This window comes from Camellia sinensis, chromosome 14 (assembly GCF_055761805.1).
Source record: "Camellia sinensis isolate YWXY chromosome 14, ASM5576180v1, whole genome shotgun sequence".
In the NCBI taxonomy this organism is placed as follows: domain Eukaryota; kingdom Viridiplantae; phylum Streptophyta; class Magnoliopsida; order Ericales; family Theaceae; genus Camellia; species Camellia sinensis.
The window spans coordinates 112705670-112733053 of record NC_138974.1 but is presented as its reverse complement, the minus strand read 5'-3'; the positions used below and the strand labels follow the sequence as shown (position 1 = coordinate 112733053).

General features: G+C 34.9%; 1 protein-coding gene across 2 annotated transcripts in view; it reads left to right on the top strand.

The window, feature by feature from the left end:
* The window catches only part of OEP80 (outer envelope protein of 80 kDa), a 42148-nt gene extending 15295 nt beyond the window's left edge, over nt 1-26853 (top strand). Inside the window, exons 6-16 of one of the 2 annotated variants that reach the window (XM_082907116.1) lie at nt 7477-7570; nt 7702-7783; nt 7947-7982; nt 14123-14276; nt 14364-14504; nt 22208-22278; nt 22355-22433; nt 22509-22624; nt 22836-22983; nt 25649-25718; nt 26332-26853. In XM_082907116.1, coding sequence (XP_082763242.1) covers nt 7477-7570; nt 7702-7783; nt 7947-7982; nt 14123-14276; nt 14364-14504; nt 22208-22278; nt 22355-22433; nt 22509-22624; nt 22836-22983; nt 25649-25718; nt 26332-26486 — 1146 coding nt within the window. In that variant the 3' untranslated portion in view covers nt 26487-26853. The remainder of the gene's footprint in view (nt 1-7476; nt 7571-7701; nt 7784-7946; nt 7983-14122; nt 14277-14363; nt 14505-22207; nt 22279-22354; nt 22434-22508; nt 22625-22835; nt 22984-25648; nt 25719-26331) is intronic. The other variant, XR_014351417.1, reaches the window with a different exon arrangement.
* The last annotated feature ends 531 nt before the right edge of the window (nt 26854-27384 follow it).

Sequence of the window (27384 nt, the reverse complement as noted above, 5' to 3'; positions counted from 1 at the left end):
ATATTAACAGAGGAAATGTTTGACACAAAGGCTCTATAAGAGGAAGACAAATGAGAGTAGGACACAAAGTTTGAGATAGGATGTTGAGTACAAGATATCATACCCTTTCTTTTGGCAATAGGAATATCAAGATCAGTAGTGTCAGAAATAGCAATATTAGTATACTTAAGAGAAACAAGAGGTTTAAAATTACCTGGACTCTTATCAGAAGCAGGAGATGGTAGTGGGTGAGCAGAAGTGGTCTCTTGTATTCAAATAATTTTCTGTCTGTCTTTGTCCCTGATATAAACTTGCCTTTCTTTATCCTTGGTGGCATTGGATTTTATAGTCCCAATAATAGGTGGTGCAGGAACAATTGGTTCCACCATAGGAGCAACAGGGACAACAAGAATCTTTTCACAGCAAGGCTCTCCCTGAAGGGATGATTGGGACACTGAAAAAGACAAGAAGTAGGAGTGGGACTCAAAGAATGTGACATCCATGGATACAAACCACTTACGATGAGGGTGATAACACTTATACCCCTTTTGAGTAGGCGAGTATCTGAGGAAAACACACTTGAGAGAGCGAGGGTCCAATTTACCATGAGTGGGAGAATGATTGTGGACAGAACAGACACTACCAAATATTTTAGGGGGTTTGGAAAACAAAGACTATAAACCGAGAAGGACTTGAAGTGGAGCTTGTTTTGCAAAGCTTGGATAGGAAGATGATTAATGAGATAGGCTGCGGTGAGAATGGCCTCGCCCCCCCAGTAGGATCGAGGTAGGCTCATTGAAAAACACATGCAGCGAGCCATATCAAGAAGATGGCGATTTTTGCATTCTGTAACCCCATTTTGTTGAGGGGTATTGGTGTATAATGCCATGAGTGAAAAAATAGCTCTCTAACCCCAAATTGATGCATTCACCTCCATTATTAGAATGCAAGATTTTGACAATTGCCTCAAACTGAGTACAAATCATTTTATGAAAATTTTGAAACACAGAAAAAACCTCACTTTTTTTTTTCAATAAGATACACCTAAGTAGTACGAGAAAAATCATCGATAAAGGTAACAAACCATCTATGGCCTTTTAAAGACATAACATGAGATAGACTCCACACATCAGAATATATTAAAGAAAAAGGTACTAAACTTTTATTAAGACTTGGAGCAAAAGAAGCTCGGTGTTGTTTGCCAAGTTGACAAGACTCACAAAGAAACTCAGACACATTATTGTTTGTAAAAACAGACGAAAATAAATGCTTAAGTAAATGAAAAGAAGGATGCCCAAGACGCCGATGCCATAGGCATAAATCCTCCTTGGTGGTTGGGCATTGGATGGAAAGATGAGCAAGTTTGTTTTGCTGATCCAAGAAATAGACACGATTTTTTGCATTACCACTGCCAATTGTCCTTCTCGGGACAAGGCCTTGAAAAAGACAATGATCAGGAAAAAATGTCACACTACAATTCAAAACCATAGTAATACGACTCAAGGATGGAACATTAACAGAAAAATTGGAAACGTGGAGCACTGAGGATAGAGGTAAGGTAGGGGTGACATAAATTAAACCTTTCCCAAAGATATAAGAAACAATACTATCTGCAATTCTAACTTTGTCTTGATCTGAAGAGGGCTTATATGCTGAGAAAAGGTTAGAAGACCCAGACATATGATCTGAGGCACCAGAATCAATAATCCATGCAAAGACTTATGGGAAAGAAAAACACTAGGAGAAGAGGTTAAGTTTACCTGAGTGGGCAAATGATGAGAAAGATGCACGGGTAGTAGTAGAAGATCGGCCGGCCAACAAATGAGAAGACCCATACACATGATCTGAGGCACTAGAATCAATAATGCATGGCAAAGACTTATGGGAAAGAAAAGCACTAGGATAAAAGGCTAAGTTACCTGAGCAGGCAAATGACGAGGAAGATGCACTGGTAATAGTAGAAGACCTCTGGGCCAACAAATGACGCAAAACATCCTCAAGTTCAGGAGAAGTCATGCTAGATAAACTATCAGAAGTCGGATCAACTAAAGCGGAAGTAGAATCAAGGGTGTCAATGACACTAGACTGATGGACTCGTAGATTAGAGCCACTTCCTCTATACTGGCTTGATCGACCGCCTCTAGTACTGGACTGATCACCCCAACTCCCTGATGGATCCCTATGAAGCTTCCAACATGTCTCATGAGAGTAATCACAAAACACAGTATCCTTCCTTGAAAGATGTGAAAGAGGTAGTGATAAACTAGCCCTATCTCGAGAAGGAGTAGAAAGTAATGCTGAACGGTCTCCAGTAGCTAATGGTAACATAGCAGAACGACTCCTCTCCTCATTCTGTACATGTGCAAAGGCCTCTTGAAGCGATGAAAGAACATCCATGCCAAGAACACGACTCTGGACCGGATCAAGCTCCACATTGAGGCCTTCCAGAAACTTGAAGACCCTCTCTTGTGCAAGAAACTTTTGGTAACCAACTGAGTCAACTGTACAGACAGGCTTCTAATCTAGGAGATGATCTAGGTGTTTTCAACCATTAGTTAGAAAGGTGTAATATTGGAGAACTGCCTGTTCCCCCTGTATTGAGCGCTCAATAGATCGGTGCCGCTTAAAAGACTGAGAAAAATTTCTTTTTTGAGAATATGTAGTAGCGATTGCTTCTCAAATATCCCGGGCAATATCCATGGATAAGTAGCCTTCACCAATCTCAAGAACCATAGAATGAATAAGCCACCTCATGATTAAAGAGTTGGTAATCTCCCATTGGTCATAGCCGGGATCCGTAATACCTGGTGCTTGAACTCTCCCATTAACATATCCCATCTTTATCTTACTCTTCAGAAAAAGTGTCAGACACTGAGACCATGAAAGGTAATTCTGACTATTAAACAGAGCAGTGGTGATTTTGAGGCTAGAGTTCAGGTTCTCAGATGTAGTAGTCATAACTGGACTGGAGCTCTCCCCTTCAGATAGGTGAGAACTAGTGGTAGATTCACTAGTTAGGTCAGCCATAAGAACTCTATACTCTCAACCCAAAAAACCTTGCACGAATCACAAGAATGGAAAAGGGAATGGAATGGGCTAGAACAAGCAAAATCACATACAGACCACTATGGGAGCATAACAATAAAATTAATAGGTCATCTATGGATTCAAAAAATAAATCAAATACGGGAAAATGAATCTCCAATCAAAACAAGTGATGAACTGTGTTCGAAAAAGTAGAGGGAAAGAAACTTGGGGCAACAGAACGACAACCCTCAAACACTCATCCACAGGAGTCGAAATACTCAAAGAGCGGCTAGGACAGCCTTCACAAGGGTCGACTAGGCCAGAGGGGCCTTCGGCTGAAGCCGAAACAGCTTTGTGGGGCCTTGATTGGTTCTGACAGAGACTTAGGGACCAGCAGTGGAGGATGGGTAGTGATAGGTGATGGCTGGTTGGTGGCAGCGGCTGTGTGGGTGACGGTTTTTAGGGTTCTGGCTCTGATACCATGTAATTTGAGAGAATGCAAAGCTTGAGTGATGATTATGATATCATCACCTTTTATATTAATCAATCAACTGTTACAAAAGGAAGCCCTAAGACACTGATTAAAGAATTACCTTTTATATTGATTGATTGACTGATTAAAGAATCACAATCAATCAATCAATTAATCAATCAATCAATCAATCACAATTTAATCTAAATAAGGAAACAAGGAAATATTCTAACATAAAGTCCTCCTGAGTGATAATGGTATTAAATATATTGATGGTGCGTTTCGGGCTTATCTTGAAGCCCATAGCATTCTTTATCAAACCAGTTGTATTAGTATCCCTGAATAGAATGGTGTTGCCGAACGCAAGAACCATCATCTTCTTGAGGTTGCTCGTGCTCTTAAGTTCACGATGCACGTCCCTAAACCATAATGGGGTGATGCGGTTCTTATTGCTACATATCTTATTAACCGAATACCTTCAAGTGTCCTCTAGTTTCAACGTCCCCTTGACCTTCTTCCCCGTATGTCTGTTCACCCTGTTTCCCTTCCACCTAAGGTCTTTGGTTATGTCTACTTTGTCCATTCCTCTCATTCCATCTGAAGAGACTTGATCCCAAGGCCCTAAAGTGTATTTTCCTTGGTTATTCTTCTACCTAAAAAGGTTATCGGTGCTATGACCCTCACACTTGCGAGGTTTATGTTTCCATGGATGTTACCTTCTGTGAGTCTCAGTCATTTTTCCAGGGATCATCTCTTCCGGGGGAGGTTTCTATTCCAGCAGAGATTGGTTTTCGGAATTCTATGTTTTCTCCTTCCAGTGGCTGTGAGGGGAAGGGTGGGTTTCCCGAATTCTATGTTTTCTTGTTCCAGTGGTTGTGAGGGGAAGGGTGAGCCATGTAGTGAGGAGGAGGTGATTCTTTATGTTCAGGGGGAGTCTTGTGATCAGGGGGAGCCTAGTCAGTTGGATAGAACAGATCTCGAGACCTAGTCTTGGCGACGGAGGGAACATGTGCTGGATGTGCTGCTATGCCAATCATCTCCGTCTCTGATTTTAGGTAATGAGTCCTTTCTCTTGTCCCTTCTAGTGATGCTCATAAAGTTGATGATTCAGATCTTTCCATTGCTCTTAGGAAATGAGTTAGAACTTGTACTCAACATGCCATATCTCATTTTGTGTCATATGATTCATTGTTTCCATCGTATCATGCATTCGTTTCGTCTTTGTCTTTTACATCTATTCCGCAGGGTTGAAAGGAAGCTCTTATTGATCCTAAGTGAAAAGAAGCTATGGCAGAGGAGATGAGAGCACTGAGTAAGAATGGCACTTGAGAGTTAGTTTCTCTATCAATCGGGAAAAGGCCTATGGGTTGCAAATGGGTGTTCATAGTTAAGCAGAAAGCTGATGGGACCGTTGAGAGATATAAGACAAGGCTAGTTGCTATAGGGTTCACTCAGACCTATGGTATTGACTATCGGGAGACCTTTGCGCCAGTGGCCAAGATGAATTCCATTTGTGTCCTTTCTTGTGCAGCAAATCTGGGGTAGCCATTACAACAATTGGATGTGAAGAATGCATTTCTTCATGGGAATCTAGAGAAAGAAGTATATATGGATGTTCTTTCAGGCTTTTGTTCTCCAGCCACTGAAGGGAAGGTTTACCGGTTAAAGAAGGCCTTGTATGGGTTGAAACAATCTCCTAGGGCTTGGTTCGACACGTTCCTTAAGGCGATGCTCAGATTTGGGTATAAGCAAAGCCATGTAGATCATACTTTGTTCATTAAACGGTGTGGAGCTAAGATGACTATCCTTATTGTGTATGTGGATGACATTGTGGTGACAAGCAATGATGAAGAGGAAATGTCTAAAGTCAAAGCTTAACTTTTTAGGAAATTTGAAATCAAAGATCTTGGTTCCTTATGGTACTTTCTTGGGATTGAGATTGCTAGATCAGAGAGGGACATCTTCATTTCTCAAAAGAAGTATATCTTGGACTTACTTGAGAAAGTAGGGATGTTGGGGTGTTGACCGGCTGATTCTCCTATAGAGGCTAATCACAGGCTTAGTAGTGATGGAGATCATGTAGACAAGGGGAGGTATCAAAGGCTTGTTGGAAGACTGATATACCTCTCCCATACTAGGCCAGATATTGCATATGCCATTGGCGTTGTTAACTAATATATACATGATCCTCGGACGGGGCATTTGGATGCCGTTCATAGGATCTTAAGGTATCTTAAATCAGCGCTTGGAAAAGACATCTTGTTCTCTAATCATGGTCATTTAAGGTTGGAGGCCTTCACCGATGTAGATTGGGTTGCTGCTATTGAAGATAGAAGGTTTACCATTGGCTATTGTACATTTGTAGGAGGGAATTTGGTGACTTGGCGGAGTAAGAAGCAGTCAGTAGTTGCCAGATGGAGTACAGAAGCGGAGTATCGCGCCATGGCGCGTGACATTTGTGAGTCGACATGGCTTAAAATTTTACTGGCTGATCTCGGATTGTTGAGTGGTGGTCCCATGCGACTGTATTGTGATAATAAGGCTACTATTAACATTGCTTATAATTTGGGTCAGCATGATAGAACTAAGCACATCTAGATTGATCGACATTTTATCAAGGAGAAAGTGACTAATGGCATAATTTGTTTGTCTTTTGTCACATCTAAAAATCAATGAGGTGGTGTGTTTACCAAAGGGTTAGAGAGTAAAGTGTTTCATCCTATTGTATGCAAGTTGGGTATGAGAGACATCTATGTACCAACTTGTGGGGAGTGTTAAGTTATGTGCTTGAGGGTATCAGTGTCATTGTACTTATTCTCTTTATTATTATAAATACAAGTGCTTAGTGAGGTAAGAAACCTAATTAGGTTTTTGTGCCTCTTCTTCCAGCAAATCTGTCTCTCTCTCTCTCAACTGTTACGCTCTAGTTTTAACTATATACCTGGACATATACCCATTAGTATTGTGTTATATCTTTCATAATTGTGTTTAAAGAATTGAAATGTCATTTATGCATGTATGGAATTGCCATGTGATGGGAAATAATTGTAGTGAATAGTGATCATATCATCTAACATTTTCTGTAAAGGAGCAGGAAGTATTGACATGAAAGTTCACATCGCCCCTAGGCTGTTAAAACTTAATTTACTATAATGGATGGAATACCTCAAAATTAGTTTCTCAGGTCCTGTTTGATAACATATTTAAGCACTTGAAACTGAGGCTGCCTTTGCATGCTCAACAGACAGCTTTTGTTATTGTACTATAAGGCAATGGTGCGATAAGCATAATGGCATCTGTGCATATATGTTTGCACATTGATATATACAGTGTTAGTTAAGGTTTGATGGGTACTGAGGTTTAAAGTTCTTATGGATATTAAACGCAAGGTGTGGCACGGACTTTATTGAAGCCAAGTGCAGGTTTTAATTTACTAGAAATATTTTTTGAAGTGGGCAAATATTTTAAGTTTAATGTAGACAAAGTCAAATGAATTCTCAAGACACAAACAAAAGACCAACAGCACTCCCCCTCAAAAAACAGGATGGCCCCTAAGAAATTACCGAATCTAGTCTCCCATGAATTACACAATCAAAAAAAATTAAGCAATTAAGTAGAGTAATAAATTATTTAATCAAATTTAGTTAGTAAACAATATAATTAATTAGAAAAAAGAAAGAGTAAAATATTATAAAAACACAATGTATTCGTTATTCGGAACGAGGGAAAAAATAATGTGGTCCCCAACCCAGGCTCCAAAATCCAATGTCTAGATCTTTGACCCAAAAAGGCCGAAACCAAAATATCTTTGATAAAACATGAGTCACTGGTTGGTGGTGTCTGACCAAGAGCAACATGAAAAAACCCCAAATCTGTAACCTTTTGACTAAATTTAATTATCATATTGTATCTGAGCTTGTTGAATTAGTTTCATTATTGGTGGCTAGATTCTTGTATTATTAAGAAATTTTATATTTGGTAATTGGATCATTATACAGGTCTACAGTATGCTTCAAGGAAAAAGAGATGTTGATACTGTGTTAACAATGGGTATCATGGAAGATGTTAGTATTGTTCCCCAGCCTGCTGGAGGTAACATGATATAATGCATAATTTATGATGCTTAATGCTTGGGAAATTGTTATATATATAATATGCTATTTCTGTGTACGTCTCTATAAACATAATATGTATTGGTGTTTTAAAACTAAAATTTTCTGCAGATACTGGTAAGGTTGATTTAACAATGAATGTTGTTGAACGTGTTAGTGGAGGCTTCTCTGCTGGTGGTGGGATTTCAAGTGGGTATGTGATGTTATGGAGGGCACAACTGCAGATAATATGTGACTAAATTACTTCTATATTATACTTTTATTTTGTGCTTTTGGCACTTTAGAAAGATTAAAACCAAAATGTACTTTTGGTGGTATCTGCAACAATATTTACTTCATGATTCTTCGATTTGTAGGATAACAAGTGGCCCTCTATCAGGACTGATTGGAAGGTAAGACTATTATTATACAAGTTGGCTGAGTTCTTTAGTTTTTGGTTCTTCATCTTTCCTTGTCATTACAATTTGGTTGTGTATTAGCTGTCTCAAGGATGCCATTCGTTTCTTTTATGGACATAGTTGATTTTGTTTGGTGTGCTTTGATGCATTTTCAAGTATGAACTGAAATTACGGATGTTGGACATTTTTCTCTTGTATAACTACAATTGTGTCGGTTATGGATAGGACTATTTAGATCATTACGTGTTGTGGTTTGGCCGTTTAGGGTATTCTTATTTAAGATGTTTAGAGCATATTCATAATATTTTTCTTTTATTTTCTGTTCATCGTTTTGCTCAATGTTACAGACTGTTTTGGTTAAAAAAATGCATCCTCTAAGTGGAAAAATTTGGTCAAAGATTGGATGGATGGATGGATGGATGGAAGATGTACCCACCTACTACTTGCCTTTGTTTTAGGAATTTGGTGGGAATTTCAAAAAAAATTGAGAAAATGATGAGCGCAAGGTTGTTAAAATTAGATCCTAGGGAGGATTGTTGGGAGGGACTTGTAGATCAGATCGTAAAATCGAATAAAGGATCGTAAGATTCTACTTTTAATGTAAAATAAAACTATAAATTATCTATAATGATAATGTATGTTAAACAATTGTAAAATCACTAAAGAAAAATGATTAATTTGATATAATGCATCTTTTATGTTATCATAAATTAGAAGAAATGTTTGTAGTTAGAATTTATAGTCAAATTTCTTATATAGATTTACATATATACATTCATATGTAAGAAACAAATAATAAGAGTTTTTTTTTTGGGGGGTAAGATCAGGATCATAGTAGAATTGGGATCGTAGTTCGATTCTATTCAATTTTATGACTAGAATCATAGTCACTTAAGATCTTACTAAATTTAAGATCCTAGTGCAATCCGGATAGTTTGGCCCAACTAGAGTTGTAGGATCTTAAGATCCTACGATCCGGATCAAGATTTTGATAACCATGGATGAGGGATTTCTTGTGGAAATGTAGTGGAGTGTGAAGAAAGACCGCTTAATTAGTTGGGATGTGGTATCTTAAGAATAATGAGGGTCTTGTTCGGGTCACATTTTAGAAAAGAACATTGCATTGCTTGGAAAATGGTACGGAGATTCCTGGTTGAGCATAGTTCTTTATCCTCTTGTTATCAAGAGTGAGTATGTGATTTAGGGTAATGGTTGGGATTCTCACGTGGTAAATTAGGGAAATTCCCAATCTCCATGAAAATTCATTTCTCAAGGTTTGTCACATTTTTCTTTATTCATTCATCTTGTTGCGTGAATTGGAAAATGATTTGTCTTTGAGAAGAATTGGGAAAAGGGGTGAAATTCTCTTCGTTCATTTGTTCCTTGTATCGTGTCTTGTTATCATGATGCTTCAATTTCATTTGGTAAAATAATGCATCTTCTAAGTGGAAAAAATTGGATGGATGGATGGATGGAAGTTAGTATTACACGGTCTTGGGTAGAACTCACAACCAAAGCTAGCTATTAAGGTGAGGGTGCCCTCATGTTTATATGCTTAATATTACTTTAGTGCTAAGGTGATGTGAGATTTCGCTTCACACCCTCCCTCATGCCCAGCATGCTCACTCGACAGCACCTACGGTGTGAAGGTGAGGGACACACACCCTACCCATCCCTGAGTACTCTGGTTCTTATACCATTTTATACGGTCTTGGGTAGAACATACCTCAAATGCTAGTTATTAAGGTGAGGGTGCCCTCACGCTTATATGTTTAATATTTACTTTAGTAATTAGGTGATGTGGGACTTTGCTTCATAGTTAGAACCCTAAACAAAGGTAAGTAGTAGATGGTTTTCTATTTATGGAAATTAGTGTATCTGTTCATTTTATTAATTTGGATACTAGTGTCCCATTTTATTCACTCACAAATGCTCCTTATAATTTTTCCTGAATTTCCTAATATCTCATGAATTTCAATCTATTACATTTTTAAGCTATGAAGCACGGATACTTCAAATAGGGTGACATATTCGTATCGTATCCGTATCAGATACCGATACTCCTTGGATACTCGCGGATACGTATCGGATACTTATTAAAAGTATCAAATACTTCTTAATTATTTTTTCATTAATTTTGGAGTATCAGATAAGGCCTCGTTTGGCAAGAGGCTATTTTAGCCAAAAAGCCAAAAAGTTACTAAAAAAGCCAAAAAGCCAACAACTCATACCAAAAAGTCAAAGATTTCCTTTTCTCTCTACTTTTTGCACATCTTTTCGTAAAAAGCCAAAAAGTCATCCCAAACATACTAGTTTTTTTTACATCACATTTTAGCCAAATAGCCAAAAAGTTACTAAATTAGCCTGTTCCCAAACGAGGCCTTAATTTTGAAGTATCGGATACTTCAAGTCATGTTTACTTGTTTTATGAAATTAGAATTATAACATTTCTTGCATAGTAATATAATATAATATAATTGCAAGTATAAATATAAGAATATTTTTCTAATACTTTGTTAAGTTCTTCGATAAGAAGAGTATAGTGAGTTAAATAATAGAATTTATCAAACTAATGTATCCTAATTATTTCATGCATGTCCCCTATAACTACATAGAAAGTAAGAATTAACAAGATAATATAACAATGGTAAAATTAATTATCAATAAATAAATAAGCAAGTAAACTTGAATACAATATTTTTCACTAGTGTCAAAGAAAAAAGCATAGGGACAAATTGTGAATTGTTCTATTATTGTAATATAAATATATTAAATTTGATCTTGAAATGAAATATTTGCAAAACCTATTAAAAATTTAAGAAGTAAACAAGCTACTAGCTTAAATTAAAACAAAATTCTTAAAAGTTAATATTTTGCATTATAAAATTACATTATGATTTCTCAACGTTCTTTAGTTTGTGTAACTCACTATTAATAATTTTAAAAAATATATTTTTCACAAACGTATCCTAGCCGTACCGGTATCCTATTTTTTTAGATTTTGTCGTATCGCCGTATCCGTATCGTGTCGTATCCATATCTCGTATCAGTATCTATGCTTCCTAGTTTTTAAGAAAGGCAAAGAGTGGCACAATTCTTATAAAACAAGTTTCACAAGAAGAAACAAATTGGTGATTAAAAAAGAACCTATACCAATCCTGTTATTCAAGCATGCCATTCTTGTGTCTTGTTTGTAGGACTTGTTTTTCAAACCTAATAGTGATTAAATCATTAAGATCACAATGGCATAGAACCTAAGAAGCATGGACACGGACACGTGACATGACACGGATACGACACGGACACGCCGACACGATAATTTTCAAAAAATGTAGGACACGACACGCGGGGGACACGCATGAAATATATAATTTTATATATTTATTATATGTTATATATATGAATATATCATTCAAAAATAATAAAAAAATGCAATATGACATTAATCCCTATAAATTTATATGATTTTTGTTTTATTATTGTATCTTAAGTTGTTTTGTTCAAACTTATAATTAGTTTCACATGTGTCTAATTGATAGACATGTGTGTTTAAGAGATGGACACGTGTGTCCTCCAAGTGTCCATAGAGTGTCCGGGTCTTTAAAAGATAGGACACGTTATAAAGAGTGTCGGACACGTGTCGGGAAAGTGTCCAAAGAGTGTCGGTGTCCGACACGGACACGACACGGATACGTTACCTTTTTAGAAGTGTCCGTGCTTCTTAGCATAGAACTAATTTAATATCAAGCCATAAACAAACGAATGAAGAAAAAACATTGTTAATCCACAAATGATTGAAATTATTTAAATAATCAAAGGATTAGCAGAGAACAATTGGTAAAAACTTGGGTACAGTTCTTCACGTGGCCATTGTGTGATAACTGATAACCATGTAGCAATTCTGCCCACTCAAGAATGTTGGCCTCGATGATGGCCCCCACAAATGTTGGCTTTAATACAGATGTGACAATCGTCTATTGGCGGCCTTTACCACCTGCATATAAAAAACTGTACCTAAGTTGTTTCTGGTACAGTATTTAATTGTAAAAAACTGGCGTAGATATAGTGTGCGGGAGTTGGAGACTTGATGCCAAACATTGACGGAAAATGTCATCTTTGTTATCCATGACAACAGCAAAGGTGGGGGCCAGCAGTGGTGATGTTGCAATGATGAAAATTGGGCCAAGTCAGTGTGGTTGACACTGACCAACATTGATAATAAGGGAGATATGGCTGTGGTGTGTGTCCAGCCAGGCACGGCATGTGCCTTGACATAGGGTTTGAGTGTGAATCTCTCGTGCATAATGTAAATTATATCATAATTTATTTTTATTTTTATTTTATTTATGCAACACATAATGAAGGCCGCAGCATCTTGAGGTACAGAATGAACAGTTGCTTTTTCTTGTGTGAAAGAAGGAAAACAAAGAAAAGGGGTTCAGGTTATTTTGTTTGGTCCCATGGTTTCAATTTTAGTAGTTTCAAGCCTGCAATAATTATTTGAAATTTCTAATTGGGAAATATTTGCTTGTGAACTTTTTGGAAATTGATATAGAAAATATATACATGGCTGCTGAACATGCTTTGGCCTCTGACTTGCATGATGAAAACAAAAAATTAAGGTGACCAAAACCTACCTGACCAAAAACCTGTGTATGAGACAAAATCCACCATCTTGTAGTATCCTGTACAGGGATTTTGTTTTTAGCTGTCTTAATGATAAAGGCTCAAATAGGCAACTTATTTTGACTGTTTAACTTAAAATTTATTAATTTTTTCAGTGCAGTACTGTAAAGAGTGTAGCTGGAAAGGGTTTCAACATCTTATGGTGCTGGATTGGCTTCAGTAGGAACCTTGATATTAGGGAAGTTTGATAGTTTCCTAGTTGTCTTCCTGTTGCGTTGGTGTTGTCATGACAAATATTCTCAGCCCAGGTTTCATGCATCATATGACCATCCCCAGGGGTATCTATCAGCATAGTGAACCGGGCGACCAAAAGTAACGAACTAATGATCAGTCTTAGATTAAAATCTGGGTGCTTTGCGCATCCAGAAGAGCTGGTTTGAGTCCAGCTCGTTACTAAGGCACAACTCAAAGTCTAAAACTCTAGCCTAGCCCCATTCAATTCAACCCAAACAAATCTTTCTGTATGAAGTTATAAGGCAATAATTCAGTGTAGGACTGGGAAAAGAAAGATATGGTCTATTACACTTGCATATAAATTTCTTTTGGTTAATTATTGGCTAAGAAACACGGATACGGATACGGATACGGATGCGGATGCAGATGCAGATGCAGATGCGGACACGCGACACGTCGATTTCAAAAAAATGGGGCATGGACACTATGGGGACGCGGCAATAAAATATGTTTTCATATTTTTTTATTTGCTATCTAGATTAATATTAATTTACATCCACAAACAATCAATATTAACAAAAACTAATTCTAATTCTAATTTTTTTTTAAAGCACTTTTAAATTAACACTTATAGTTTATATCTCTTTTTATGGATGATCTTTTAAGTAATTAAATTTAAGAAAAAAATAATAAACATTCAACATTCATCAAAAGCACTAAATAAAATGAGAGAAAAGACAACTTGGCATGTCCCTAGTGTGTCCCCGAAGTGTCTCCTGAAAATAAATTAGTTAATAATTAAATAAGGGGACACGTCATGTGGTTTATCCCATACGTGTTCCTGAAGTGTCTGTGTGTCCGATACGGATACGGCATTTGTTTTGAAGTGTCAGTGCTTCATAGATTATTGGCTTATTGGTCTTGTTTGATTTGACATCTATTAAAAGTAAAATTCCTCCATTAATAACTATTGACTGGTTATTTGCTTGGTGTAAGCTTGTTAGCTGGATATTGCACATTTCATAATTTGATCTCTTGACCTCCCATCAAACCATATTGGCAATTCTGTATGTAAAGAGTATTAAAGTGATTATTAAATGTTGACATGATTGATTTGTACATTACTTTTCAAAAAAGAAAAAGATCAATTTATATATTGAATATATGTGTCCATATGCGCACGTGCGTGCATGTATATAGCATCAGGCGTTGCTTTACATTTTTGTACCCATGAATGATTAAGATTCTTATATACCTTGATACTTTGATTGCAGCTTTGCATATTCTCATAGAAACGTATTTGGGAGAAACCAAAAGCTCAATGTTTCATTAGAGAGAGGGCAAATTGACTCAATATTTCGAATAAACTACACAGACCCATGGATTGAAGGTGATGACAAGCGGACATCAAGATCAATCATGATTCAGGTAATTTGAGGGTATCTTATATTTGTTTCTACCATGATTTTTTTAATGGTGAGAAGCAGATTAACATGTGGACTACTTGTGGATTAGAATTCAAGAACCCCTGGCACACTTGTTCATGGAAATCAGCCTGACAATAGTAGCCTGACCATAGGCCGGGTTACAGCTGGCATTGAGTTCAGCCGACCATTCAGGCCAAAGTGGAGTGGAACAGCAGGACTTATTTTCCAGGTACTAAAGTAAATTCGGGCTTTCTTATGCTTATTTTTTGTGCCTACCAGGACCATTCCATTTCCCTTAGATGTTTCTGGGCAAAAGGAGAAAATGATAAATCTTCTATTGCCATCGTAGTTGAAACAGGGTGGAATTAATAGCTCTTATGATGTTATGATAATCTTATTGATAAGCTAACAATCTCGAGATGAGTGAAGTGTTAAATTTCCCACGTTTGCCTTGCGGTCCATTGTTTCACAGGTTGGAGTTGTGTCCTGTACAAAATATTTGGACACTACTACTCATTCTAAATGTCTTGCAATATATATATTTTTTGATAAATAAAATGTCTAGCAATGTTTTGACATCTACAATATTGGATAAGTGTTGCAAGTTTTCTGTTATCTTTGAGTTAGGGCTTTGGATGGGGTTGGATTTGGTGCAGAGTTTCGAGAATATAAATTCAATTATGTATACACTGGGACCAAAGTTGAACTTAGGCCTCGTTTGGCAACAGGCCGGTTTAGCAAAAAAGTCAAAAAGTTACTAAAAAAGCCAAAAAGCCAACAACCTATACCAAAAAGTCAAAGATTCTCTTTTCTCTCTACTTTTTGCACATCTTTTCGTAAAAAGCCAAAAAGTCATCCCAAACATATTAGTTTTTTTTAGCTCATATTTTAGCCAAATAGCCAAAAAGTTACTAAAATTAGCTTGTTCCCAAACGAGGCATTAAACTGATGTAACCTTAATGATTGTAATTGAGTTTGACTTCAAAAAAATATTTGAAATCCTGAATTTGATGCTAGTCTGGGACAAATATAAGCAACAGGGTTTTAAATATCTGAATTTCAGTGTATGAAATTAATAAATTACCTTATAAAAGTTTATATACATTCTACATTCTACTATAATAATTCACTGTACTGGTCTTTGTTTTAAGCCAATCAAATCTTTAGTTATTTTTGATAAAAAAAATGTGTTATGAACCACACATTCTACCTGTATTTCCCTCTAAGTTATACCAAAATTTCCCTTTGGTGCTTCATTTTTCAGTTGTAAGTTGTAATGATGTTAACCTCAAAGTTAAAACTAAATTTTAATGTCATCCTTCAGTCAATATGTGATAATAGGGTGCCATAGGTTTAGTAATTAAAACTTGGCCTATCAATCTAGGTGTATGTGATAATAGGGTGCCATAGGTTTAGTAATTAAAACTTGGCCTATCAATCTAGGTGTTTTGGGTTCGACCTAAGGGCAACCACAATGTGCAAATTATGCGAAAGGTTAGGTGTTTATCCAATTCAATCTTCCCAAACCCCCATCGATTAAACTGGGTATCCTTCCATCAATATTTGTTTATTAGATGAAAGTTAGCCATGTGGTTATCATATGACCTAAATTTTGTGCATTGACAACTTCACTCTTAATTTTATTAACATTTCCCATCCTTCAACTTTTATAAGAATTTCACTATGGTGACTGAAGTTTTGATTGCAATAGTTGGATGCATGAAAAGCCTGAACTTCCAATCAAAGTTCAATGTTAGTTAAAATGGAAAATGTGATGGTGGACTATGAAGCACGGATACTTCAAATAGAGTGACGTATCTGTATCTCCTGGATACTCGCGGATACGTATCGGATACTTATTAAAAGTATCGGATACTTCTTAATTATTTTTTCATTAATTTTGGAGTATTGGATACTTAATTTTGAAATATCGGATACTCCAAGTCATGTTTACTTGTTTTATGAAATTAGAATTGTAACATTTCTTGCATAGTAATATAATATAATATAATTGCAAGTATAAATATAAGAATATTTTCTAATACTTTGTTGAATTTTTCGATAAGAATACATAGTGAGTTAAATAATAGAATTTATCAAATTGGTGTATCCTAATTATTTCATGCATGTCCCCTATAACTACATAGAAAGTAAGAGTTAACAAGAGAATATAACAATGGTAAAATTAAATATCAATATATAAATAAGCAAGTAAACTTGAATACAATATTTTTTACTAGTGTCAAAGGAAAAAGCGTAGGGACAAGTTGTGAATTGTTCTATTATTGTAATATAAATATATTAAACTTGATATTGAAATGAAATATTTGCAAGACCTATTAAAAATTTAAAAAGTAAACAGGCTACTAGCTTAAATTAATACAAAATTCTTAAAGGTTAGTATTTTGTATTATAAAATTACATTGTGGTTTCTCTAAGTTCTTGGGCTTATGTGTAACTCACTATTAATAATTTTAAAAATTATATTTTTTACAAACGTATCCTAGGCGTACCGGTATCCTATTTTTTTAAGTTTTGTCGTATCGCCGTATCCGTATCATGTCGTATCCGTATCTCGTATCTGTATCTATGCTTCCTAGATGGTGGATTTTATTTGAGAGAGACAGTAACTAAAGGTAATCACTATGCTTGGTTCCATTTTTTCAAAAACAGTTTTCAGAAAATTCTACTTTCTTATTTTCCGTGTTTTTTTGTTTTTACTGAATTTTTTTAATATTTTAAGAATTTTTTTTACTTTTTAGACATGCCTAACATAATTATATCTAAAAAGTAAAAAATTTGTGAAAAAAACCTTTTAAAAATTCACTAAATACTAAAAATACAAAAAAAAATACGAAAATTATGTACATTTTTTGTATTTTTATGTATTTATTAATTTTTTAAAATATTTTTTCACAATTTTTTTACTTTTTAGATACATCTAAGTAAGGTGCATCTAAAAAAGTAAAAAAAAAATGTTTAAAATGTTAAAAATATTCACTAAAAACAAAAAATACGAAAACCAAAAAACTTAGTTTTCAAAAAACTTAATTCAAAAAACTCAAACCAAACACACTGAATAGTGTTTGTGCACGTTCTGGTAAAAGATGTGATGGTCAATTTTGTTTGAGGGAGAAATTATAATTGGCATAAGTGATGAGTTTCATCAAGTAAAATGTGACTTGTTGAAAAATATGATGGTAGATTTTTTTACGAAAGGAAATAAGTGAAACTTGCTAATGAAATTTGTAGTTGGCGGAAATATAATCAATGCATTTAGTGCATATGCTCCCCAAGTAGTATTGGATCAACATATTAAAAGACAATTTTGGGTCCAATGGGATAAATCAATTCAAGAGATACATGTAGGAGAGAAGGCAATTATGGGTGGAGAATTTAATGGGTAAGTAGGAAAAAATAAGCAATGGGTATAGGAGTGTGCATGGTGGATATGGTTTTGGTGACCAAAACAAGATCGTGGAATGCATTTTAGATTTCATAGTAGCTTTTGATATTATAGTAACCAACACTTTAATTTAAAAAGAGAGGAACACTTCATAACTTTTAAAAGTAGGTCTAATAAGAGTTGAGTAGATGACTTTCTTGCATCTCCTGGGCACCTGATCATCAAAAAAATAAGTCGCTTAACATGTAAAGATTATAAGGTTATCCTGGGAGAGTTTAACATCACATGGACTAATGATAGATATCTCCATTAAAGGGCAAAAAAAAAGAAAAAAAGAAGAAGAAGATATTAGAAATCCAAGAACTTGATTGATTGTGGAACCGTTAGTACAAACATGAACAAGTGACACAAGAAAATGCAGGACACGATACGCCTAGGACACGTGAAAAATTTATATTTTTGTAAATTTGTTATGTCAAACATATGAATAGTTTAGGGTAAATTGCACTTTGCCCCTTTATGTTTGGTCATTTTCTCACTTTGGCCCTCAAAGTTTATTTTTTTTCTCATTTTGGCCCCTTATGTTTCAAATTTTTCCTAGTTTACTTCTAAATCAAAATTAGACTGAAAATGTCACATTAACTGCCAAATAACATAAAAAATATATTATCATATTGGGACCTAGGTTTGTATCAGAGGTGTGAGTTATATATAATAAAATAATTTTATGCCATGTGGTTGTCAATGTGTTATTTTTTGTCTAATTTTAGACATAAGTTAACTTTTGAAATAAATTGGGAAAACTTAAAACATGAAGGGTCAAAATAGGAAAAAACAAATTTTAAGGGCCAAAGTGAGAAAATGAACAAACATAAAGGGGACAAAGTGTAAGTAACCCTTTTGAAAACTAATAAAAAAAGCTACATTACACTAATTAAAGTTAAAAAATCATTATTTTATCATTTAAACATCAAGATATAACAATTGTATTTTAAAGAATACAAAATAATTATGGAACATTAAAATACACACTATATTTATCACATAAGACATTTCAAAACATATTTACAGTACATACGTTCCATTAAGAAGAATGCCGAACGTGTGTGACAATAAAGATATTCATCACATAGGTCGGAGAGTTCAGTGTTGCCAAAGTGTTCGCAAAGTGTTTGTAAACTGTTCGATACTATGAATTTAAAATTTTAATTAAGACATGTTGAAGGAGTGTCAAACCCATTTTTAAGAGTGTCTGCAAAGTGTCAATGTTCGACACGATACACTTTCCTATAGAAGTGTCCGTGCTTCATAGGTTGATGAACCAAATCTAGGAAATGGATTTCATTAGGGAGAAAGTCCCAAATTGAGATACAAGAGCTCTAATCTCTGAAATTTACAAATTAAAATATCATAGAACTCCATATTTGAGCCTAAACCTACTACTTATAGGCTAAGGCGACTACACCACCTAAGCACAATATTCACTCTAGACCGTATTACATCATAGGTGGAATCTAAAGGTGAGAAATTAAAAATGCTTGAAGGATATAATGTTTAAAGAAGTAACGTAGCATTAGAAAATGAAATTAATAATGTGGAATACAATGGAAAAGTGCATTAAAGAATGTCAAAGGAAATCCTTGGAGAGTTTATGGGAAAATGTCTTCTATTTAAAGAAATTTGGTGGTGGAATGATGATGTTCAAGCTATAGTAATAATGGAAAAATAATGCTTTTAAAAAGTAGCAAAAGGATAAAAATGATTTTTTATATTTTTTTATAAAAGAGATATAAATGGATTAACAAGGAGGTGAAAATTATAGTAAAAGAGAAGTTAAATTGAAGAGTAAATTATAAATACACCCCCTGAGGTTTGATTAAAATACAAATCGCCCCCTGTGGTTCTGGAAATTACATTCCACCCCTTGAGGTTTCTAATTTCATAACAAATCGCCCATTTTATTAATAAATCATCAAGTCAATTAACATTTTTTAATGATATTACTAATATGTTTCAATTAATAATTTAGGTAATTTTATTATTGTATAGGAGAGCAATTATGAATTTCTTTTTTTTAGTTAATTCTGTTAAATAATTTTTTTTAACAAGGAGGTATTTGTAATTTTTCAAACCACAGGGGAGAATTTGTACTTTAAGCAAACCTCAGGGGATGTATTTGTAATTTACCTTAAATTGAAAGCCTATGCCGATCTGTATACTAGTAAATGAAATTAGTAAAAGAGATATTTTGGTTTTGTTTCTATTCACTGTTTTATGTTTTATGTTTTATGTAAAGGATGCCTTATCCTCACTTCTTTTTGGTTTTGAGCCTTAATAAATTCTTTGTTGTTGCTGATCACAAAAAAAAGACTAGGCAGTAAAGATGAAGAGTAAAACATTTATAAACTTGCTCAGCTGAGTGTGAGTAAAACAAGAGAATTTAATTAAGTTTTAGTGTATAAAAGAAGAGGAATTGAGGGTGTTCTAAAGGATGATGAGATTAAGGAAGGTGATTTTTTTTTTTTTTTTTGGAGAAGTTACATGATAAACATTTAGAAAGCTTAGAAGGAGAGGAATATAGTAGTTTTGATATACAAGTTCTATTACAGAATAAGAAAGTTTGAAGTGGAGATTGTACTGAAGAAGATATGTGAAATAAGGTCTTAAAATCAGATTGTATTTTTATCGAGGCTTGGAAATGCTTAGGTGAGAAGGGAGTGTCTTGGTTAACAAAATTATTTAATAAAATTTTAATGACTAGAAAAATGTCATATGAGTGGAGCTTGGAGGAAAAGTACTTTAATACCCATAGACTATATATAAAAATATAGGGGATCTCCAAAATTACAATAACTATAGAGGGATTAAATTGATGAGTCCTACAATGAAATTATAGGAGAGAGTGATTGAACATTAGTTAATAGTTGTAACAACAGTGTCAAAGAATCAATTTAGATTTTTGCCATGTAGATCAATAATGAAAGTGATTTACTTATTAAGGAGGTTAATAGAAACATTCAAATAGAAGAAAAGAGATTTTCATATTATTTTTTCTAGATTTAAAAAAAGCTTTAGCTAGTGTGCCTAAACATATAATATCGTGGGTGTTAGCGAAAAAGGGAATAACAAAGGGGTATATTGATGCAATAAAAGACACTATGCTATGACTACAATTAGGTCATCTGTAGGAGAAACATGTAAATTCCCAATTACTGTAGGACTGCACCGCACCATTAGTCAACCTTGAGTACTTATCTATTTGCCTTAGTGATAGATGAGTTAACTAGACACATTCAAGAGGACTACCCTGGTGCATGTTGTTTGAAAAAGTCTGGGAACGTAGATAGAACCACCCAGATTTTTCTAGGTTGGTGATTGTGTGGTGGAGATTAAATTTATGTAGTGTGGGGTCCATATATAGAATAAATCTGAACCACAAGATGATAATTCTGGATAATTTCTAGATAGTTAAGTCTGGGTTTGTAGTATTGCTGATGTTGTTCGCATATGATGTTGTTATAGTGGATGAAATCAAAAGAAGATAACTTTAGTAATAATACAAGTAGAAATAGTGTATAAAGTGAGTGTCTAAAATCAAGAGATTACTAAGATTGAAAAATTATGTTCTCTCGGTGCATTTTTTAATAATCATGGAGAAGTTGGAGTTGATGTGATCCATTGATAGAAGTAAAGCAAATTAGCTAAAGTGGAGGAGTGCTTGGTATATATTATGTGATTGATGCATTCCAACAAAATTGAAAAGAAAATTTTATAGAACAATTATAAGGCCAATAATGTGTTACGAGAAAGAACGTTGGACAATTGAGAAATAACGCACAAGTACAATGTGTGTAACTAAGATGAGGATGTTGAGATGGGTGTATAGTAAGACTAGAAAAGATAGAATTAGAAATGAATACATTTGCGAAATGGTAGGAGTAACATTAATTGAAGATAAGTTGAGAGAGAATGGATTAAGAGGGGTTGGTCATGTATAACAAAGACTGGTAGAGGCAACAGTGAGGAAGTGCCAATTAATAGAATCAACAGGGGGAAGAGAAGACCATGATTGACATAGGATACTATAGTAAAGAAGGATATGTATTTATTTAATTTAACTTAGCCTATAACCTTTGATAGAGCATATAATAGAGAAAAACAGGTTTCAATTGATTGGGATGCAAGACTTGGTTTTGGCTTGAAGTGAAACTTGGAAATAACATTTGAGGGACCAAAGTGAAATTTGGGTAAACTTTGGAGGGTGACAAATGTTAATCAAAAGAAGGGAAAAGTGATCAATATGTGATAGCCACATGCTTGATCTTCATCTAATTTAACAATGACTATTGTTTGTCAGGGGAACATGATTGAAATTCGTGTGTAACTTCATTATTGACATTATCAGAATTGAAATATGAGGGATTAAAGTGAAATTTTGGTATAAATTAGAGGGTAATAAATATAAAATCTTCCTAGTTTTATGTTTTATTATTGCCTATTTTGAATTATTAAATAATTATTTTCAGCATGCTGGTGCTCGTGATGATAAAGGGAATCCCATTATTAAGGACTTCTATAGCAGCCCGCTTACTGCAAGGTATGCATCTTTCAGACTGATAGTGAAACCTTTATAAACTTACCAAGAATAATGTACTTGTCACGTTTTTTTGCAGCGGCAATACGCATGACGATACATTACTTGCTAAATTTGAGTGTGTATACACTGGTTCTGGTGACCCTGGATCTTCAATGGTAAGTTTGTCCATAACTTTCTGATAGTTTTTTGCCAACTACATCTACACTTTATCCTTATTGTAATTTTTGCAGTTTGTCTTCAACATGGAGCAAGGACTTCCTGTATTGCCAGAATGGCTGTTTTTCAACAGAGTGAATGCTCGTGCAAGGAAGGGTTTAGATATTGGTCCTGCTCGCTTTCTTTTGAGGTATGATGTCCTTGTTACTATTTTACTTTTGTCTTCCTAATAGGAATAGTGTTCTATCCGGAAATCTGAGCTGTATAGTGAGGAGGATATTGAGCAGGTTGTAACTTTTTAAGTATCAGCTTTAGTTGTTCTCCACCAGAAAATGTTGTCTGTGTGTTTTGCCTAGTTTCTTTCTGTCTACTGACTTGCTTTGGTTACTACTTCTACTTAGTTTATCTGGTGGCCATGTGGTTGGCAATTTCTCCCCTCACGAGGCATTTGCAATTGGCGGGACAAACAGTGTGAGAGGTTATGAAGAAGGTGCAGTAGGGTCAGGGCGGTCTTACGTGGTTGGCTCTGGAGAAATTGCTTTCCCACTGGTATGCCGTGCAATTTAATTTGCTTTCAATGTATCTGTTTGATAGTGGGTTATTTGCAGTCTCTTAGTTTTGTTGTGTAACACCCCCAATTTATTTAAAACAGAACAATATTCAGCATGACGGATATATATATATATATATATATATATAACAAACAAGGAATTACTAATTAGTGCCAAAGGTTCTCTTTCCCATTGAACTATAACATAACAGTTACCAAATACATGCTGATGTTCACAGTTCAAGAAGTTGGAGAAGATCAAAATAAATGCCTTATGGCTTACAATTTCTAAGGCAAGGTTTTCAATACACAAAAAGGACTCTCGGTCCCAAAACAAAACAAATCTCCAATCTATCATGGCACATATTCGATTTGTGCTTAGCCCAAAAAAAAGGGTTGATCCACTTTTACTTCAGTGGGTTAGTTGTGGCTCACCAATTTCCTGAAATTTTGTTAGATAGGTATGAGCAATTGCCCAGTAGAGAATATATTTAACCAATTATATAAACATTTAATTTAAATTATGCCTAACCCATGATTCCTTCCCGATGAACACTAATTCCACAATCTCATATTCCAATGCATGCATATCGTTCCGTTTAATTTCACATTTCACCGTCCTCACACGGATGGCCAGTTGGCACCTCAAACCTTCCACATTCATTGTCCTCACACAATCGGGCATTTGGACATCTCCAAACAATCCCACATTCATTGTCCTGGCACGATCGGACAAGTGGGTACCTGAATTTCCCCGCGTGGGTAATACCACAATACACATTAAACAACTATCCAAAACTTTGAGTTTATCTCAACACAAAATGGCTCAACAGATTCCCAATTCACCCATGAATTTCCGTCTATTTACCAAGACCCATGAACAATGTTTAGGTTTTCACAAGAAATTGGGGCTTTTCTTTTTATTCTTTCATTTTCCAATATTCATGGTGTACACATTGGTTTTCATTAAGAGATAACCCTTTATTTCAAAAATTTTAAGGCAAGAACCGTCAAATCACCATCAAAGTCCATATACCCAAACACCCATCCCACATCACACACATATCATGGAATTAACACATAATTAAACAAAAACATAAATATACAGGGCTAAAGATATTCCTATCTCAAGATTGTGTGAAAAGAGAAGAAGTCCCAACAAATAAACTTTTGAGATATCACGTTCCAATTGATTCAAAATGTAGCTCTCAACAAGATCAACAATTTTGATGAAGGAACAAGGATGGGCTCTCATTTTAAATAGATGAAATCTAGTGTTTTGGTGTTAGGGTTTCGGAAAAAAGTGTTAGAGAGAGAAAGCGTGTGAAATAGTGAAATAAAAATGGGTGTAGATCGATTTTGAAACCTACTGTACTGAACAGACCGCTCGAGCGAACGTTCCATCGCTTGAGCGACTAACACAATTTCGAACATACCGCTCGAGCGGTAAACGCATGATCTCAGAAGTTTTGCAGGTCTACAGTGAAATTACGCATGATCTCAGAAGTTTTTGAATTTTTAAGAGAAACTGATGCAGAAGTTATTGCACTTCATGGATATTTCATATAAACTGATAGATATAAACCTCAAGGGTAGTGTGCTGTGTTGGGAGAGTGGTTACCTTCTCTTCAGCCGATTCAGATACCCAAGTTTTTATTTGTAAAAATACATCAAAATGTTTATGATATAAATAGTTATTTCTATTTTTTACTGAGTCTAATACATCATCTATACATTGTTGATATCCACAATGTTCTTGTTAGAACATTAGATATTTTAAACAACAATGTCTATATGCATAATCTGCACTTTCAAATGGATGTTGGGTTAATAATTGATACTCGCGGTTTATGCAGATATTAAGTTATAAAGTAACATTAGGTCTGTATAGGACTAGTATCTTCCTCGTAGACCTTAAGGTCATGTTTGATTCACAAGATTAATAGTGAAGTATTAATAATCCTATTAAATTAGTGTGGTATTCATTATCTAATTGGATTAATATTCATAGGATTAATAATCCCACCACTACCCCATTACTAATAATCCTACAAATTTGTTGGATTAATTATCCATTGGATTAATAATCCTAAACCAAAATGTTAAAACAAACATAGGATAATTGGGCCCACGGATTAATAATTCCAATCCCATGCTCTAATCCACCCAATCAAACATGCCATAAAGGTATGTTTTGAGTCAGTGCGCACTATTTTCAGGGTCGTTTGAAGGCTGTAATTTTCATGTTCATGATCCGTTTGTTACTTCATTTTTTCATTGTCCTCCCTGAGTTATTTGAGTTCATGTGTGCTATTGAGGCTGTGTCTGGCTGTTTGAGAATTTGTCTGAAAAACTGTGCTAGACTGTTAAATATGAAGGAAAAAGTAAATTAATTTTGTAGACATTTATGCTTAATGAAATTAGATGATAGGGCCAAATTAAAGGGTGAAGTGGTGATGCTTTAAAAAGTAATTGTTATATGGGGAAACTAGAATCTGGATTCTATAAATAAGATGTAGATGATAGCGAATCATGCTGGTTAAATCAAGTTACTGAATTACTGTTGCTTTCCCTCTCTCCCTCCCCCTATCAATTTGTGGATAATTGTATATTTGCAATTATAGGGAACCATGTCTGTGTAAATATTTCTGCCATATTTTGCAGTTGGGGCCAGTAGAAGGTGCTATTTTTGCTGATTATGGAACTGATCTTGGATCAGGCCCGACTGTGCCTGGTAATGTCATTATCCTTTACAATTTATTGTGTCCACGGTTTTGTTTTGTTTTGTTTGTTTTTTTTTTTTTTTTGGGTTAGTGCTCAAAGATGGTGGCATGAGATGGTCAAGGTGAAACTTCATAAAGTCGGAGTTTGTGAGTGTATGTGTGTGAAAATGCATCTTTGAGCTCTCCTGTCACCATCTTTGGGTAGGCATAGCACTTGACTGTAAATCTGGCTGATAGGAATAGGATGAGGGATTAAACATCCATACAATAGCCCACAGAATGAAGTGGCCCATTATGATAATGGACAATTGAATGGGAATTGTCACCTCACCACTGACGAGGCATGAAACCTCAGACAAAATTTCTTGCATGATCACATTATTTGTTGGTTTGTATACAATGTATCATGTTGGAATGTCTCATCTTGGATAATTCTGGTAACGTGAGATGGGATTACTGAATAATTGCTTTTGGATCCTAGGAAAGGTGTGGGATCATCTTGATCTGAACACTGTAGGGTGCTTGAATCGTACAGTTGCAGATAAAAGAGTATAGTTGGGCTGCTTTTTCTTCTTAGTGTTTGAGAAACATAATAATACTTATATTTTACTGGTCTCACATCAGGTGATCCTGCTGGGGCAAGGTTAAAGCCTGGAAGTGGATACGGGTATGGGTGTGGGGTACGTGTGGACTCTCCTTTGGGGCCTCTGCGACTTGAATATGCCTTCGACGACAGGAAAGCAGGGAGGTTTCACTTCGGGGTTGGTCATCGTAATTGAAAGAGAGGTCTTTGCATTACCATATCCACAGATTTGCGTTGATGCCAAATGTTATAATAATCAATTTTGGTTTGTTTAGGTGTATTGGTTTGGTTTCCCTGCCTGTGATCAATTTTTTCTTTGTACAAAAATCATTTTGGGCTGCTTTTATGTGGGTCCATAAAAGCAACATAGCATCTGTTATGGTGAGAACTAGTTTACTTTTGGGGGCTCTAGGAACGCAAGAACATCTTACTGTAATCTTGTTAGATTGAAAAAAGTACTGTGGTTGTTATCAAGGCTATTTTTTTTTTTCTAGAGTGATTGTTGTAACAAAATAAATTTTGAATTTTGTTAATTTAAATATTAAATTTTTTTTTGTTTTCAATTTAAACTATTTATCTATTTTTGTTAAGTAAGATTGACAGAAAAAATGTATTTTACCTATTAATTTCAATGTAAGTATACATAAAAAGTCAAGAATATATTTTCTCGCTGAATTTGATGATTGAAATATATATATTTTTTCTGTTGGTTTTGTTTACTCTCTATTTGTTTGGGTGAAACATATTTTTTAATGGAAAATATTTTTTACAGAATTTTTTTTTCAAAAAATATTTTTTTGGAGAAAACATTTTTCTATGATTGGTGGTGGTGGAAGGTGGAGGTGGTTGTGGTGGCATAGTGGTGGGGCAATGACGGCGGTGATGGTGACAGTAATGGTACTGATGGCCATGGTGATGGTGGTGTTGTGGTGGAGGTGAGTGGTGGTGGTGGTGGTGGTGATGGTAGTGTTGTAGTGATATTGGTAAAATTTTAATTGAGAAAGTATTTCTGGTCTTATAAAAGTGAAAAATATTTTTTTATACAAATGTCTGTTTTCCATTGACTATGAAAATATTTTTCATTGACTTTTATT